At 55.2% G+C, this 15629-nt stretch overlaps 6 protein-coding genes across 6 annotated transcripts; 4 read left to right on the forward strand and 2 right to left on the reverse strand.

Moving 5' to 3' along the window:
• CTAM01_04878 (uncharacterized protein) lies at nt 1-1296 on the reverse strand (the record flags this gene model as incomplete). The annotated part of the gene is made up of 1 exon (XM_060520908.1): nt 1-1296. The coding sequence occupies one exon, from the start codon at nt 1294-1296 to the stop codon at nt 1-3; it is 1296 nt and encodes a 431-aa protein (XP_060384277.1).
• Nucleotides 1297-3365: 2069 nt separating this feature from the next.
• Nucleotides 3366-4600, forward strand: CTAM01_04879 (uncharacterized protein; the record flags this gene model as incomplete). The annotated part of the gene is made up of 2 exons (XM_060520909.1): nt 3366-4254; nt 4494-4600. The coding sequence occupies 2 exons, from the start codon at nt 3366-3368 to the stop codon at nt 4598-4600; spliced, it is 996 nt and encodes a 331-aa protein (XP_060384278.1).
• A 1246-nt stretch (nt 4601-5846) lies between these two features.
• CTAM01_04880 (mandelate racemase/muconate lactonizing enzyme domain-containing protein) lies at nt 5847-7279 on the forward strand (the record flags this gene model as incomplete). Its single annotated transcript, XM_060520910.1, has 2 exons — nt 5847-6005; nt 6083-7279. 2 exons carry the CDS (start codon nt 5847-5849, stop codon nt 7277-7279), a joined length of 1356 nt encoding a protein of 451 aa, XP_060384279.1.
• Nucleotides 7280-8401: 1122 nt separating this feature from the next.
• CTAM01_04881 (spermine/spermidine synthase) lies at nt 8402-10265 on the forward strand (the record flags this gene model as incomplete). The annotated part of the gene is made up of 3 exons (XM_060520911.1): nt 8402-9429; nt 9491-9794; nt 9861-10265. 3 exons carry the CDS (start codon nt 8402-8404, stop codon nt 10263-10265), a joined length of 1737 nt encoding a protein of 578 aa, XP_060384280.1.
• Nucleotides 10266-10591: 326 nt separating this feature from the next.
• CTAM01_04882 (flavin-nucleotide-binding protein) lies at nt 10592-11522 on the reverse strand (the record flags this gene model as incomplete). The annotated part of the gene is made up of 2 exons (XM_060520912.1): nt 10592-11382; nt 11456-11522. The coding sequence occupies 2 exons, from the start codon at nt 11520-11522 to the stop codon at nt 10592-10594; spliced, it is 858 nt and encodes a 285-aa protein (XP_060384281.1).
• A 2114-nt stretch (nt 11523-13636) lies between these two features.
• Nucleotides 13637-14200, forward strand: CTAM01_04883 (uncharacterized protein; the record flags this gene model as incomplete). The annotated part of the gene is made up of 1 exon (XM_060520913.1): nt 13637-14200. A coding segment is annotated over one exon (564 nt), but the record flags the coding sequence as incomplete, so codon positions are not given.
• Between the last annotated feature and the right edge of the window lie 1429 nt (nt 14201-15629).

The raw sequence follows: 15629 nt of genomic DNA on the forward strand, positions 1-15629 counted from the left end.
TTATGCTTCATCGTAGTTGCTCCCGCGAGAAGCCGCATCACTCGTCATCTGGTCATGAAGGTTATAGAGAGCCTTCAACCAGGTATCAAACACCGTTTCCAGGTTCTGCGCGTCATCTGTCTGCCTCCTCGCTTCTAGAACCTGGTCCCTCAGCCTCTCGTAGGCTTCGATCATGACCCAGACCTGCAGAGACGAGACGTCTGTCCCCGTCTTGTGCGAGTTGTCCAACATGCTCGTCGAGAGCTCACGCGTCAAGAGGTCCATTGCAATCTGCAGGCTCAGGTTCTGATTCGACCCTCCTTGGGAGGACGAATTGCGATTCAGTCGGGCGCGATTCCGCGGCGGAGGCGGGGGTGTCAACGGCGGCTCTGGTGAGAATGACAGGGGCTTGAAGTAGATCGCTTCCTCATCGAATGCAACCAGCGTACCATCATCAGACCGCGGTGACCTGGAATACGCCGCCGATGCACGGCGCAACGGCGCCGGTGCCGGCGAAAATATGTCTCGGCGGAGCTGCTCTGCGGGTGTCTCGCCGGCGCTGTGGCGTGACCGGGTAGTAGAGGAGGAAATCTGGCTGTGCAAAGATTGTCGTGATGGGAAGGGATCAGAGTAGGCGTCAGTGTATATTGAGCTGACGTCCTGGGTCTCGAGGAGATCTCGGTACTGGTTCGCAATCAGGTCGACGCTTGTGACTTTTTCGGCGGTTTTGGCACTCCTCCCATAGCTTGCGTTTTCCAGCTGGCCAATGGCGTAGATGGGCGTCTTTGCATGGCGTCTCATGCTCGATCTCGTGCTAATTGACGAGGTCGGTGAGCTGAGTGAGCTGTCGAGAGAGGGCCTCGGCGTTAAATTGCTGACGGCGAGGTGTGAGAATTCTGGAATGATGGCCGGCGCTGGTGGTGTTGTGTCGAATGAGACTTTTCGTGGTTTTTCTGGGGTTCTTGGTCTCGCTGGTAGGGGCTTTGATTTTGACTGTGATTTTGACTGTGCTTTTGATTGCGATTTTGATGTCGGATCTTGAACAGCGTTGCTGTCTCCGAGATATGCGTGCCATTTTGCATCGCTCAGGTCTGGTGACAAACGCAAGGAAGGTTGGCCGATGGTTCCGGCTTGCTGGGCAGCTACTGCCACCCCGGTATTGAGTTTGTTTGATGCCACGGGGTCGATAGGTGCAGGACGTCGGATGGACAGGAGCTTCTTTTGCAATCTGCGCCGTAAGCGTTGTGGAGGTTCCGGCGGGTTGTTTGATATTGGGGCTGGCGGTGCCAGTGACTGTGCATGAGGACGGCGATCCATGTTGTTCTGGTTGGAGTAGCTATGGTGGGAAAGTGATGAGGCTACGCTGGGTGAGAGTATACTGCGATGAGAAGCGGTATTAAGCCGTTTTTTGGTCTGGTAGTATAGCAATACCAATGGTTGTGGTAGGAGAGTTATCAAGGGTTTGTACCAAGTCATATATGGGTTGGTTGAAGTTCGCAGTCGGCTGAATTCATGACTCTCTGTGAGCGGCAAATGACGTCTCGGGGAATCAAAATTGAGCGTGAGAAAATGGGCTGTTCCATGCATCTGTTGGTTTGTGGGTGTGAGGGGATAGCAAGAGGGAGGGATTGTTATAGCATGGAGGAGGGCAAAAGGCAGAGTCAGCGCAGGTATCCACGCGCATGGAGGTCGGGATATGCATGCACGATGATGGAGGCTTTGAGAACTCGACGAGGCAGAGCTCCAAACCGGATTCCCACTGGACGAGCGGGCCACCAGGCATGAAGCGGGCAGTGGGAGAGCAAAAAGGTTAAAGAGGTCACAGAGGAGGACATACCGGGATGGTGTGTGCAAGGTGTGCAAGGGAATGCAAGGAAAGGTAGTGTAGGGTAAGAATGAGATGCCTCAACTCTGCTGCGTCTGCGAGGCAAGGCAGGGTAAGCTAAGCTCAGAATGATGTGAGGTTGGGACAACACATCGCAGTTGGCTGGGCCTGGACAAGGTAGCCATGCGTTCCTGTTTGCTTCTTCTACCTTACGCAGTAGTGGCAGTGGAGAGTGGATATGGAGAAGAACCACCCGAAGGTCGAGACTCGAGGCGAAGCGTTCAAGATCCCGCTCTGTCTGTTGGTGTCACGGTGTTTGCGGCGTGTGCCATGAGCAGTCACTGCAAGTCAGTCAGTCACTGTCAGTTAGTTGAGAAAAAACATGGATGGAGAGGATGGAACGTCGAGGGCATCCTTGCTGAGCCCACGTCATCGTATCCCACCTTTGCAACATATGCCCCAAGAAACTCGAGGGAAAAGGTGGTCGAGGCTCTGACCGGTCAGGGATGTGGCCTGGGGGGTTGGTGGACTGTCCCGATCACTGGCAGGGGTCACATCTCAACTCGCATTCGCTCAACGGTGGGCTGTGTGACTGTGAGAATGGCTGCCATTGCAATGGATGGACGGCATGTTGGATGGTTCGCGGTGAGCGGGAGTGAGTTCGGAGTTGGGGTCAGAGATTAGACGGGTGGCATCGAGGGAGCAGTGGTGAGATCTTGCGAGTAGCCTATCGTAGTGATGGGATGTTTTCTTCATAGTGATTCTCAGTCGAAGTCCTCTCTTGATGATCTTGTGGTGACATTTCTTTGCAAGTTGCTGATGGTAAGAAATTGCAACTGCATCTCTACTTTACATAATAGTGTACGTACTGATGAATACGTAGCGACCCCATGTACGTACCTACTATCGACAATCAGGCGCTCGGGTCAGGCAAAGACCAAAGGGCAGGCGGAAAGTCGGAAGGCTCCCGTCTTGCCCGTAGCCGTGTGGTGGATTGGCCCATGTCATCGAAAAGCCTCACCACTTTGGTGTTCGCAGTAGTGACATATTCCCAGTTCCCACAACCTCCCACCCGTGCCACCTTCAACCCTGATCTTACGTCCGCCACTTTGTCCCTTCGCGGCTTGCCTCCTCCACCTCGAGGCTACACATCCCAACGCCGTGGCCACAATGAGCCAATCAACGATTGCAATTTTCCCCGCGTTCTCTTGTCTGCGTTGAATCGTCCTCGAGCCACCAACATTTGCCCTACCGCCTCCGTCTGTTGTTCGGTTGTTCCCCCCCTCCCCATCTTCAGCTGCAATTCATTCGCCTTCTCAACCAACAAACCTCTTCAGCAGTCCGAGATCGACAGCCATCCCGAAAACTCGCCTCCCGAACCCCTCCAACATTGTCCAAGCATCCCGGACTGCGCTCCGGCATTGGACGACGATCATCCGTCTTCGCCATCTCATCCATCAACCTTCATCTAAAAGTTAATGGGGATTGGCATCGGCATCGGCTACACCACCTACACGACCCTACAATACCTTATCCCAACTTATCATCATCATCATAAGCCATGAATGACTTTGCTCTTTTCCCCAATCTACCTCTGGAGCTACAAGACAAGGTTTGGGAGGCTGCCCTTCCCCCGCCCGCCCCGACCGCTTTTCATGTTCAACTGGCCCGCCATCCTATGGGCCGCACCGAGGATGGCTCCATCGACCGCTACAATGTCAAAGATAGAGTTCTTCTCTACAGACTTCGCACCTCTGGATCCCCTCATCTCTCGGATCGCGACTGCGTCATGTCCACTCTCTTTGGCATGCTTTTCGTCTGCCATCGATCCTATCGTGTAGCAACACGCGCCCTCAAATTCATCAAACCCTCTCACCCATTTCTTCTTCGAGGCGGTGATTCATCCTCCTACACCCTCATACTTCGAGGTGGCGATTCCCTGGGCGCATACCACATGAAAGTTGACGCCATGCGGGATCTCATCATTCTCAATACTGGATGGCAGTGGCCCTGCCGTCTGATCAGTACTGCCGGCGTTTTTCGTCTTCATGTGCCAACACCGCTGCGCTGTCTGGCTCTCGCCTGGCCTGGGCCTCACCAAGTCGGCCCGTCTGACGGCCGAAGTTCATTCTACAATTCCGAGGCTTTGAACGGTCTGCTAACCTTGTGGGGCTCCCGTACTCTCCGTGCTCTCTACGTTGTCGTGGATCCGGCTCATCTGCGGGAGGCGGAGAAACCGTGGCCCGCTTGGGGTAATCGATGGAGTGTGCCGATGTACGCAGGCTCTGACACTATACTAGAGGACTACTTGGCGTCTTTTGAGGTTGATACAAGTAGTCAGACACAATACCTCTTCCAACGTGGAAACCGTCGGTACTTTGAAGTCTCGGCCGAGCAAGTGGCGCGGTCCGGTGGTCTCGGAGAGGTCGTCGAGCTTCTCGAATCAGCTCGTAGGCGTCTCACCCCTACCGTCAGCCAGGGCATTCATCAAGAACATCTCACTCAAGCACTAGAGAGCGAGACAGTGCCATGCAGATGTAGGATCCTCTCTTGGCAGCAATCGTCTTAGATGATACGGTATGCCGCCCTTGGGTCCCCTGCCAAGTCCCACATTGCATCGTGCACCATCTTTGGCGGGATATGCAAACTCCATGCCTTGTCTTTCGCATGGCCGTTGTTGGTCTTAAAGTCAACATCAAGAATTGGATCCGGTGTCAGAGAACAATACACACGACTGCGTTCTCCTACGTCAAGCTTGAAGATCGGGTCGAGGAGATCCCGATGGGAGAGCTGTAGCCAGTAATGAATGAACGATTCCATCGGCGTTTTGCCGAAGCCAGCCACGTATGAAGCAAATCCTACGGCTGGAGATGCAAGATGGAGGCGGAAGAAGTGTAAGAATACCACGAGGTTCATGAGAGTATTCGAGTATTCGGGTATCTGAAAGGACGCGGGTCTAGCTAAAGGACAAACTGAACTGGCGCCCTTTCAACTATACATCTCACCACCACAACCTTACCGAACAGACGTTTTGAAGGGACAACCTTTTGAGAGAACAACTATGGGTATAGTTCAAAGTGCGAGAAATCCGATTGTCTGGCACTTTATTCGCCAATGCCGCCAAGGCCAGCTCGATGGGCGCAAACACAGAGAGAATGAACCCTTGGCGGTGAGATGCCGTCTAGAGCCGTTCTGCACATACTTTACGGAGAATTACCTACGTGCGTGCGTTAGATGAAGTTCGTCACGGCTAAGGACGCAACATCAAATTCTCCAGCCACATAAACCCCGAATGACAGGGAACTACTTCGTAGAGAACCTGTCTGATCGGATTCTTCCAATCTCATTCGCTCCCCTCACCCAACACCCACGAACATCGTCAACATCTGCAGTAGAAGGCTAGAGGCCAGAATTGGGAGGCCTGGGGGTCTGGCGGAGTGTATACCGAGCACGAGGCACGCTAAATTATCCAGGCGGAGGAATTCTTCCATCAATCAGAGGCCGTAAAGGGGATGGGTCCGAAGCCGGCTCGGCCTGGCGAACCCCCCGCGCTGGCACGCCGTCTCTGGGCCGGGTTGTTTTCTGCTGCCAAGCCCCATTGAAAGGGACCCTCTCCGGCGCATGCCCCTCCAAGCCCTCCACTGAAGGCCCCTCCCCCTCCTTCCCCCTACCCCTCCATTCTTCCGTCTCCCCCTCATGCTTCTGCTACTAGCAACTGTCCCCTCCTCCGCCTCCGGCCCATACTCCAGACTCGGGGTAAGGCAAAAAAGTGAGCGAGGTGGAAAAAAGTAGAGGGTTGTAGCCCGTGAGTGGTCTAGCCATTGGCAAAGGCGGGGAGGGGAAGGTGGGAGAAGAAACGCATCGTCGGAGGCTATAAAGGTCTCAAATCTCTCTGCCCGTTACTGTGTAGTGTAGTAATTCCCCCTATTCTTCCCTCTTCCCTCCTCCAATCTTCTTGCTGTCTACTGTCCTTTCTCCAAGAATCACGGCCCGTGTTTCTCTCTAATTGTTTATTGTTCCCGTTCTGAGACAGTTGCCCATCATGAGTCTCGATATTACCATCACCGGGTGGCAGACGCGCGATGTGCGCTTCCCTACTTCCCTGGACAAGACCGGTTCCGACGCTATGAACGCTGCTGGTGACTACTCTGCCGCCTATTGCATTCTTGAGACCGACTCCAAGTACTCTGGCCACGGCATGGTATGTTTTCCCCTTTCCCTAATCCCAAATCCATCTCAGTCTCGTAAAGTCGCTCACCCCTCTTTCTCCCTTGCCAGACCTTCACAATCGGTCGAGGAAACGATATTGTCTGCAAGGCCATCGACTACTTGGTCGAGAGAATTAAGGGCAAGAAGCTGTCAGACCTCGTCTCAAATTGGGGACAGACCTGGAGATACCTCGTCAACGACAGCCAGCTGAGATGGATCGGTCCCGAGAAGGGTGTCATCCACCTGGCCCTCGGCTCCGTTGTTAACGCCATCTGGGATCTGTGGGCCAAGGTCCTCGGCAAGCCTGTCTGGCGCATCGTCGCCGACATGTCTCCCGAGGAGTTTGTCGCCTGCATTGACTTCCGTTACATTACCGACGCCATCACACCCGAGGAAGCCATCCAGCTCCTCAAGGAGCAGGAGCCCACAAAGGCCCAGCGCATCAAGGACGCCGAGAACAGCCGCGCCGTCCCGGCCTACACCACCAGCGCCGGCTGGCTCGGCTACGGCGAGGACAAGATGAAGGGCCTCCTCCAGGAGACCCTCGGCAAGGGATACCGCCACTTCAAGCTCAAGGTCGGCAGCAGCGTCGAGCAGGACAAGAGGCGCCTGAGCATCGCCCGCGAGGTCATCGGCTACGACAGCGGCAACATCCTCATGGTCGACGCCAACCAGGTCTGGTCGGTGCCCGAAGCCATCGAGTACATGAAGCAGCTCAAGGAGTTCAAGCCCTGGTTCATCGAGGAGCCTACCTCCCCCGACGACATCCTCGGTCACAAGGCCATCCGCGAGGCCCTCAAGCCCTACGGCATCGGCGTCGCCACCGGCGAGATGTGCCAGAACCGCGTCATCTTCAAGCAGCTCCTCATGTCGGGCGCCATCGACATTTGCCAGATCGACGCCTGCCGCATGGGCGGCGTCAACGAGGTCCTCGCCGTCCTGCTCATGGCTAAGAAGTTCAACGTGCCCATCGTCCCCCACTCGGGCGGTGTCGGCCTGCCCGAGTACACCCAGCACCTGAGCACCATCGACTACGTCGTCGTCAGCGGCAAGCTCTCCGTGCTCGAGTACGTCGACCACCTGCACGAGCACTTCCTCAACCCCTCCGTCATCAAGGACGGGTACTACCAGACACCCACCGAGCCCGGCTACAGCGTCGAGATGAAGGCGGACAGCATGGACCAGTACAGCTACCCCGGCAAGCAGGGCGTCAGCTGGTGGACCAGCGACGAGGCTAAGCCCATTATTGAGGGAGAGAAGATTTAAAGCCGGAGTTTTACGACTCTGGAGGGGTCGAGCAGAGTATAGATTGCTCGTCCGCAGGGAAACGATGGCATCCTGCATGGCTCGGCAGCCGCCGGCCATCCTGTGTTACCGACTTACGAGAAAAGGGGTCCGGCCAGGGAAGAAGGTCGGTCCGCAGGGCAACGATGGCATCCTGTATAGCTAGGTCATATTGGCTATCCTGTGCGATTGGGCACATGAATCGCATTGGCACATGCGAATCCAAAATTTGGGGGGTCTGGCGAATAGAGCCAGACCGCAGGGCAACGATGGCATCCTGTATGGCGCAGCTTCGGCTCTGTGACCATCCCTACTATCTAGCGTTTGATTTTGATTGATTTTCTTGCGAACCAAAAAGGGGGTTTGGTCATAGGGGCCATTCCGCAGGGCAACGATGGCATCTTGTATAGAAATGAGTCTAGAGGCTCTCTATCCCGTCACAATAGCTACATAATGAGACAATTCTCTATGAGATACTGATCCTGGATCTTATGTGATTTTGGCTGATTATATCTGGCATAATATGTGAGAGAGTGAAAGTGAAGGTTAAGAAAGCCCCCAAGGTGAATGTTGTGAATAAGGTAACTGAAGAGTGAGAGTGAGCAGTGCACCGCCACATACACAATCAGTCAGCCACGCAAAGCTCATAGATCCGAAGCTCGCGCCACACAAGTGGCCCCAGAAATGATTTTAAGGAGGGAGCTACGGATACGGAGCAAATAAGGAGACGTTTCAAAACGGCAACCAGACAAAACCCCCTTCCTGCCCACAGCGTTGTGTCGCATCGCAAGTCGATGTGTCTTGAAGAAGTCTGAGCTCAAGAGAAACACGCCACGCGCGAGGGTGAAGAGGAAGACCAAGAGATCTTCGACAGCAGGCTGTTGAAATTGCCTGATAACATACCTTCTATTCCATATTTTACCCCACCGAATCGCTTGGAGAGCTTCCCGGGCGCTCATCCTCAGCGTTTGTTAATTCATATTTGTATATTGAAAATATATTCATCGTCACTCACTCACGCAGCTCTCATCTCATCACACGACAACCTCACTCACTTCATCTCACCCGGCAGCACCGGACACGCACACATTCCCCCTCACAACGATGCCGCCAAAGTCAACAGTCAAGATAGAGTCCGCTCCCGAGGGCTTCACGCCCGAACGGTTCGAAAAGGAGCTCAAGAGCCTCGCGGCAAAGGCAAAGGGCCAGACCAGAGGCAGGTTCTACAAGCAGCAGGCCACGGCGTACCTCAAGGCCACCATCCTCATCGCCCTCGCCGCCACCTACAGCAATGTCTCCCAGCTGGCCATGTCGCCCGTCTACGGCGCCATCCCGTCCTCGATATACCATGCCAAGCTCGTCATGGTCGCCTGCTTCTTTGGCTGGGCCGGCAACGTCGTTCTTAACCGCACTTTGCCGTTTAACCCGGCTACTCTGCTGCCCGTCGTCGCCCTCTGCGTCCCCGCGATCCAGTACTACCTCTATCAGACCAGCGCTCTGCTGACTGCGTATTGGGGTCCCCTGGTCATGGAGGCCGTCACGCTGTTCCCCCTCGTCGTCATCTCGGTGAGCTGCGTGGCGACGGAGATGGAGAAGGTGAGCCTGTCCAAGCTGCCCAAGTTCCTCGCCGACGCTGCCCCGGGTCTGGGCTCCTGGGGCCTCTTCCGCTTCGTCGAGACGCTGTCGGGTGACTATCTGCAGACCTACGTCGGCCGGTCCTTCTTCCAGACGCGCATCGGCCTCGAGGCGCTGCTGGGCGCCGCATATGCCGTTTACGCCCCGTCCAAGCTGCTCCTTCTCGCCGTCCCGGCCGTACTGCACACGGCGTTCTTGAACCCACATGCGCTGACGCCCATGGCTGCGGCTTCGCTCAACTCCACATTGCAGGCGGATAACTGGTTCCTGCTGGATCGCAAAGAGTCCGTCACGGGGTACGTCTCCGTGCTGGAGAGTATCAAGCATGGGTACCGTGTCATGCGGTGCGATCACTCGCTGCTCGGTGGCGAGTGGGTGAAGCACAAGGGTCCTCGCGTCGCGGAGCCTATTTATGGTGTCTTCGTCATGTTGGAGGCTGTTCGGCTTGTTAAGACGACCAAGGCTGTTCCCGACTCCAAGGCCAAGGCTCTGAACATGTAAGTTGCTGCTCTTCCTTGGCAAGGGACCTTGGAGAAAAAATTACTAACGACAAACCAGCGGCCTTGGTATCGGTACTACGCCCGCGGCTTTGGTCGCTCACGGCGTCGACACGACGATTGTCGAGATCGACCCCGTCGTGCACGAGTTTGCGTCAAAGTACTTCCAGCTGCCGTCCAACCACACACCCGTCATCGCAGACGCGGTAAGCTACACGCGCAAGCTCGCCGACGACCCGGACGCGAGATTCGACTACATTGTCCACGACGTCTTCACCGGCGGCGCCGAGCCCGTGCCCCTCTTCACCCTCGAGTTCCTCCAGGGCCTTAACTCGCTCCTCAAGCCAGACGGTGCCATTGCAATTGTGAGTCACGTCTTTCGCTTACGCAACCCATTGTGTATAGTTCGTATATACTCACGTTAGTCGTAGAACTACGCCGGCGACTTCCTCCACCCGGCCCCCAAACTCGTCGTGGACACAATCAGAGAGGTCTTCCCCTCCTGCCGCATCTTCCGCGAGTCGGAACACCCTACCCCGGAGAAAATCGAGGAGGAGGGCCAGGATTTTACCAACATGGTGATCTTTTGCAAAAAGACGTCCGGGAAGCTCAAGTTCAGGGCCCCCGTTGAAGACGACTTCTTGGGCAGCCGCACCCGCCGCGCGTTCCTGATGCCGGCGCACGAGGTGTTTCCCAAGCACTTTTTGCAGGGGGATTACGGGATCTTGAGGGATAACAGCACGGAGCAGCTGACTAAATGGCACGAGAAGAGCGCGCTGGGGCATTGGGAGGTGATGCGGGTTGTGATGCCGGACAAGATTTGGGAGTTGTGGTGATTGTTCCTATTGTCGGGAAATGGTGTTTGCGCAAAAAGTCTGGATCAAGGGTGGGAATTGACGAACAGTCATTCCATTGGAGATGAGGAGTGCTTGTTCTCTGTACATATGGTACTCCGACATGTGTAATTATATTGGAATGAGTTAGAGCTGCGTGCCCCAACTACCAGGCTCACCTAGAAGAAACTGTTCTTTGAGTACAGAATGAAACCGCTTTCTATCAAATACTTCTTCACATGTCCTTAGCATGCCTTCCGTATCCCATCAACTCATCACTCTGCACTACTTGTCGAAGTCCCTTCAGCCTTCATCTCCATAATACTACCTCACTCACCCTCACCCCCCTTCTTCACGACAACCTTCCTAGCAGCCTCAAAAGCAGCCTCCTTCGTCACCGCATTCGTCTCCCGCACATACTCCCCCAAATACCCAGGCACCTCCGCCACCTCATTATACGGCCCGGCCACAGGCTCCCCAAGAACCTGATAGACCGGCACGACCCCGGTCCACACCCTCCCCGTAACCTCCGCATCCTCTTTATCAGCCCTGTCATCCCCCGGCGGCCCCTCGCGGATCTTGGCACTCCCCGTCGCGATGCGCACTTTGAGCACGCTCGTGGAGGATAACTCGCCCTTGTTGGGTGGCACGCGGGACGCCTCCCAGCGACCTGGGACGACGCCGTCCGTGATGAGCTGCATCGCGTAGAGGCGCTCCGCGGGGTCGGAGACGAGGGTTGCGTGGCCGAAGAGGACTGCGGAGCGGTAGTTGTAGCTGTGGGCGTTGGGCGTCAGGGCCAGGACGAGGCCGTCTAGGTGGGATGCTGCGATGCAGACGGGGAGGCCTGGAGAAGACGAAGTGGACGAAGTAGAAGAGGTAGAGGTGGACGTAGGAGAGGCGTCGGAGGGTTGACGGGAGATGTTTATGAGGCGGGAGGAGACGTAGCCGTGGAGGTAGAGGTCCAGGACGTCGCCTTCGTCGGCGGAGGGGCGGGAGAAGGAGCCCATTTGGCCGAGCATGGGGAGGATCGTGGGGAAGGGGGATTGCGGGTCGTTGAAGGAGACGTGGAGGATTGGGCTTGTGTTTATTATGGTGTGGATTGTGCGGAGGGCGTAAGATGCTGTGAGGTTGTGTTAGTTGATGACTTGGTGAAAAGGTTGTGAGATGAGAGGGAGAGTGAGAGTGAGGCATACCACGCGGGCTGTAGCGTTTGACGGTGCCATATGGCTCTTTGGGATACTCAAGTTCAGTGCGAGGCATGGTTGGATGCTATCTTCCTGTTGAGATGATTGATGAGATTGTTTGGTACGTTGGTGTTGCAACAAACGTCTAGTTCTAAAGCCACTACTAAATGACCTATTTGAGGTTGTCTGTCTCTCTTTGTATTATCATCCCCCCTTCTCCAATTTGATAACAAGAAACGCCCATCCAATGACACGACGAAGAAAAAACACGCCGTTTACGCCCGCCGTCATCCCGCGTAGACTTATTGACTCATCTGGGGCGAACCGGGCCGGGTGAGGTTCACTATGCCTTTCGGGCCCGGCTCCGAAAGGAAGAGAAGCCATGCGGAGTGAGGTGAGGTGATGTGATGGCGGGATCATGGAGGGAGGGGTTTAGCGGCACCGGCAAGCGGCATACCTGCACACGTTGCAGTCCCACGCCAGACTAGATCGAGTAGGTCCAAGCAGCCACCTTGGTGTCTGTCGGGCTCCCGCTGTCAATGACCATCTACGTGTGGCGCGAAGGAGCTAGCGGCCATGCAAGATCTTGTGCTAAGGAGTGCTTGTCTTCAGTGATGACCTTTGCGGTCGTCGTCTGTGGACGAAGCGGCGCGGGACCCAAGTGAGCGGGCGGGGGCGGAATTGCCGGATAAGGTGTGGAGGCGCGTCCCCGGTCAGGCTCTCGCTGATGTGGATGAATTACGGCTCTACGGATGGGAACCGGACATCTCGTGACTGGCATATAAGTGTTGGAACAGGTAGTCTCATCTATCGCTTGAGTCAGCGGGGGAAGAGAATATTCCCAAACCCGCTCGAAGCCTCAAAATGCCGTTGGGAAGAAGTGCCATAGCGAGACCAGTCTTTTCAAAGCCCGATGGACTTGAGCCTGATCCTCGCCCCCAGGACTCAAGTCGGCAAAAATGGTTTCTTTCCTTCCAGAGAACGTTTGTTCCAAAACCTTGGGCTACTGCCGATGCCCGAGACTGCAAAGTTTACCATCATCTGTATGTACGTGTAAGAGGAAGAAGAAAAGCGTTAGAGTTGAGGGCGGGGTAAAATGATGGATGGCGATCACGTTCGTCTCCTGGGGCTATCAGACGGGACAAGCTTCAGGACCTGAAGGTTTGTTTGCTATGCTTTGGTGCGTCCCCGAGTCCTTGAAAGTTGGAAGAATGAGAGGGAAGAATCGTTGAAGCAATCTTGTTCCTACGCCGTCTACGCGCAGGAGTTTTTTTGCCTATTCTTCACGCCTCACTGGGCTCTTGTGATTCAATCTCCTGAAGCCGAGGCGCTGGTCCTCTTTGTGTGCTGTCATTATACAGCCAAGTACGTGTGGTTTATCTTACATGATATCGCACAACTTCGCCTCATTGATGGCATATCGGTAGGATGTCTTCCGGGCGCGCTCACGGGCATCTATCGTTAGAGAAACAGTACCTACTGTCCAAGGCTACTGCAGAGTATTTGACGGCAAACGCACAGAGGGAACCGAGTGGAAGGAAAGTTGAGGAAACAAAGGCGCATGCAGAGGCGGTAGAAACAAGTCTTGCGTTGCTTTACCTGCCAGTGGCGCCGCTGCGTACCTGCGCCGCCCCCCGCATACCCGCGCAGAGTCAAAGAGTCTTGATGTCTTGGTCTTGGTGTACTACACCGCACTAGACAGAGTGACGGTCAAGACAATGTCCACGAATGGTCGGCGATGTTGGTGGTGTAAGAAGTTGAGCGGCTGGTCGGATTCGGTAGCAGCCGAAACGCAGGATAGCTGGGCGGCCAAAGCTTGATTGATTAGCCTTTTGGGACCATCCGACCTTTACTAATCAGCTGGTGCCCTCGGTCTTCGCAGCACGTAATTCACAGAGGGTGAAATCACTGGAACTTGTGGAAGCAGGGCACTCTTGTCTCTTGAATCTTGAGTCTTGAATCTAGCCCTCGTGGGCAACCTCCGCCGTCACAGGGGAACCCTCGCCAGCTGTCTCCACTGTAGAGGGTGCGCCAAGAAACATCGAAGCCCCTGACAAATCTCAAGGAACACTGGGAATCTCCCATTCCTTTCTCTCACCCAAAATCCCTCCTCACGCCCTCGTGACCATCCATCGCCTTTAGCATACTACGGATACAGAGCAAGAAGACTCTCACAGTCACACAGACTCAGATACCTCAGCCCTTTTCTCTTCAGTCCACCACACCAAAGTCGACTGTCTGAGCTGCTGCAGACGTGCCCCTGGCGCCACCGGCTTCTTCCCTGTATCCGCCATCCGATTCCCTGGAGTCCTGGACTGCAGCTGGCTCTCCCTTACCTCCCCTTATTTTCCCACGGCTCGACCTGATTGCCCGCTGCAGGTGTATCTGTACAGCTGCACTCGTCGACGGAGTGAGAGAGAATGCGAGCGAGGAAAAGGACGAGGACGAGGCGCCTTGCTGCATGACGGGTACACATGTCACCCCAGAACCGAGGATAGCTCTGCCAAAAGGCGATTGCTTTTCAGAGAGAAGGCGTTCGACTCTTCATGTTTCGATCAACCAGGAGTCCCAGGACATCTGCAGTTCCAAAGGAGACACGCGGGCTGCACAGGGGAATCGCCGTTGCGTCGTTCAAAGGTTCTATTCTCGGGCCTCTCTCCTCTGCTAGGCGCAGGTAGGTTTCTGATGCGAGGAATGCACCTTAGTACCTTCTTTTCTCCCCCTCCCTCATGGCGAGGCCAGCGGCAAAGTTAGACGTCAATTGTCAAACAGCAAGGGCAGGCTGCGTGTGTTTCCACATATGGCCAGCAATTGGCCGAGTCTATCACCTCTGGTCTTTAGGATGTTCCTCTGCACTCTGGTATTACGGAGTACTGCACAATTGTTCGACGAAGCGCCGACCTTCAGAAACTCCTTGTTGCAAGTCCACGGGTCGATTAGCCCCAAAATTGAGCCTCAACGAATCATCGCTACTCCATTGGACGATGACGATGGGACACAACAAGTGTTGTCAAGGTCTGCGCTGCTCTAGTATTATTTCCAGCTACTAACACGAGTCCATCCAAATTGTTCCATACCAGCTAAGAAGAAAAGACCCCACAAAAAGGGTCTGACTTTCCTGTTCCGATGACAAGAATAAACCACCCTAGGTCCCAAAAGACACGAGGCGAATTGCTATAGATGAGAAGAAACCACCGGCCAGACAGACACCCTGGACCAGACCCAAAGACCAGAAAAAGAAAGAAGATAGAAAAGAGTCAAGACGGATGGAATGGAATGGGGCCTCTGGCCGGCCCTGGACCCCTCCATCCCGAACATCGTGGGTTTCGACGCTGAAACAGAGTCGACGCACGCCACGGCGTCGTGGTGGATAGAACAAGGTTCTAACCCCTGTCAGCCTTGCCGCCAGCCCAATCACCGCCCCTGACCAGTGCCGGCATGAACGACGTATCGAGAGATCTCTCACAGCACCCTGCCCACGGCCGGTTTGAGACCCTCTTCCCTCCTACACTACGCTTGTCGAGTGTCTACTGTCAAGTATCTCATTTTTGCAACTCGACTCTTCAGAAGGACCAGACATCATTTCAGCCGATTCTGGCTCTGGGATTGGCTTAGACCATCCGCTGAGGTAACATCTGGCCGGGTCCCCCAGAACCCCCATACCGAGAATAACCTTGGAAATAGGCTACCACAGTATGCCCGTCCCATGAGACGAGGCCGGGTACTTCGTACGGATACTCTGGTCTGCAGCGTCTGCAGGTACTGCTGGCCTTCCCTGACCTCCGTGCCTCTTCATCGTGTGTCCCTGGCGTTACGTCTTCCTGCTCCCTCATCTTGCTCCAGCGCGGTAGCCCATACGTAGACGCAGCCGCAGGATCACCGTCCATCCATCCATCCATCCGTACCTTTCTTTACACTACCACATCCAAATCTACTCTGAGTCTCTGACTATCCGTACCTGACCTTCCACCATCTGCACACACCCCCCTCCCGTTTTGTCAGTCTGCCGGCTACTCTTTTCTCCTTCCCTCTTCGTCTGTGCCCCCCGTCTTCGCTCTCCACTCTGGTGCGTCCCCGAAAGCGTATCGAGAGAACATCCGCCTCTGCTCGTCCTACCGCGCGCCCTCACACATCTCCGTCCTGTCGTCCTTCATACTATCTATCTGCCACTTCGTGTGTACAT

The sequence above is a fragment of the Colletotrichum tamarilloi genome, assembly GCF_030869305.1.
Source record: "Colletotrichum tamarilloi strain Tom-12 chromosome Unknown Scaffold_12.1, whole genome shotgun sequence".
Lineage (NCBI taxonomy): Eukaryota > Fungi > Ascomycota > Sordariomycetes > Glomerellales > Glomerellaceae > Colletotrichum > Colletotrichum tamarilloi.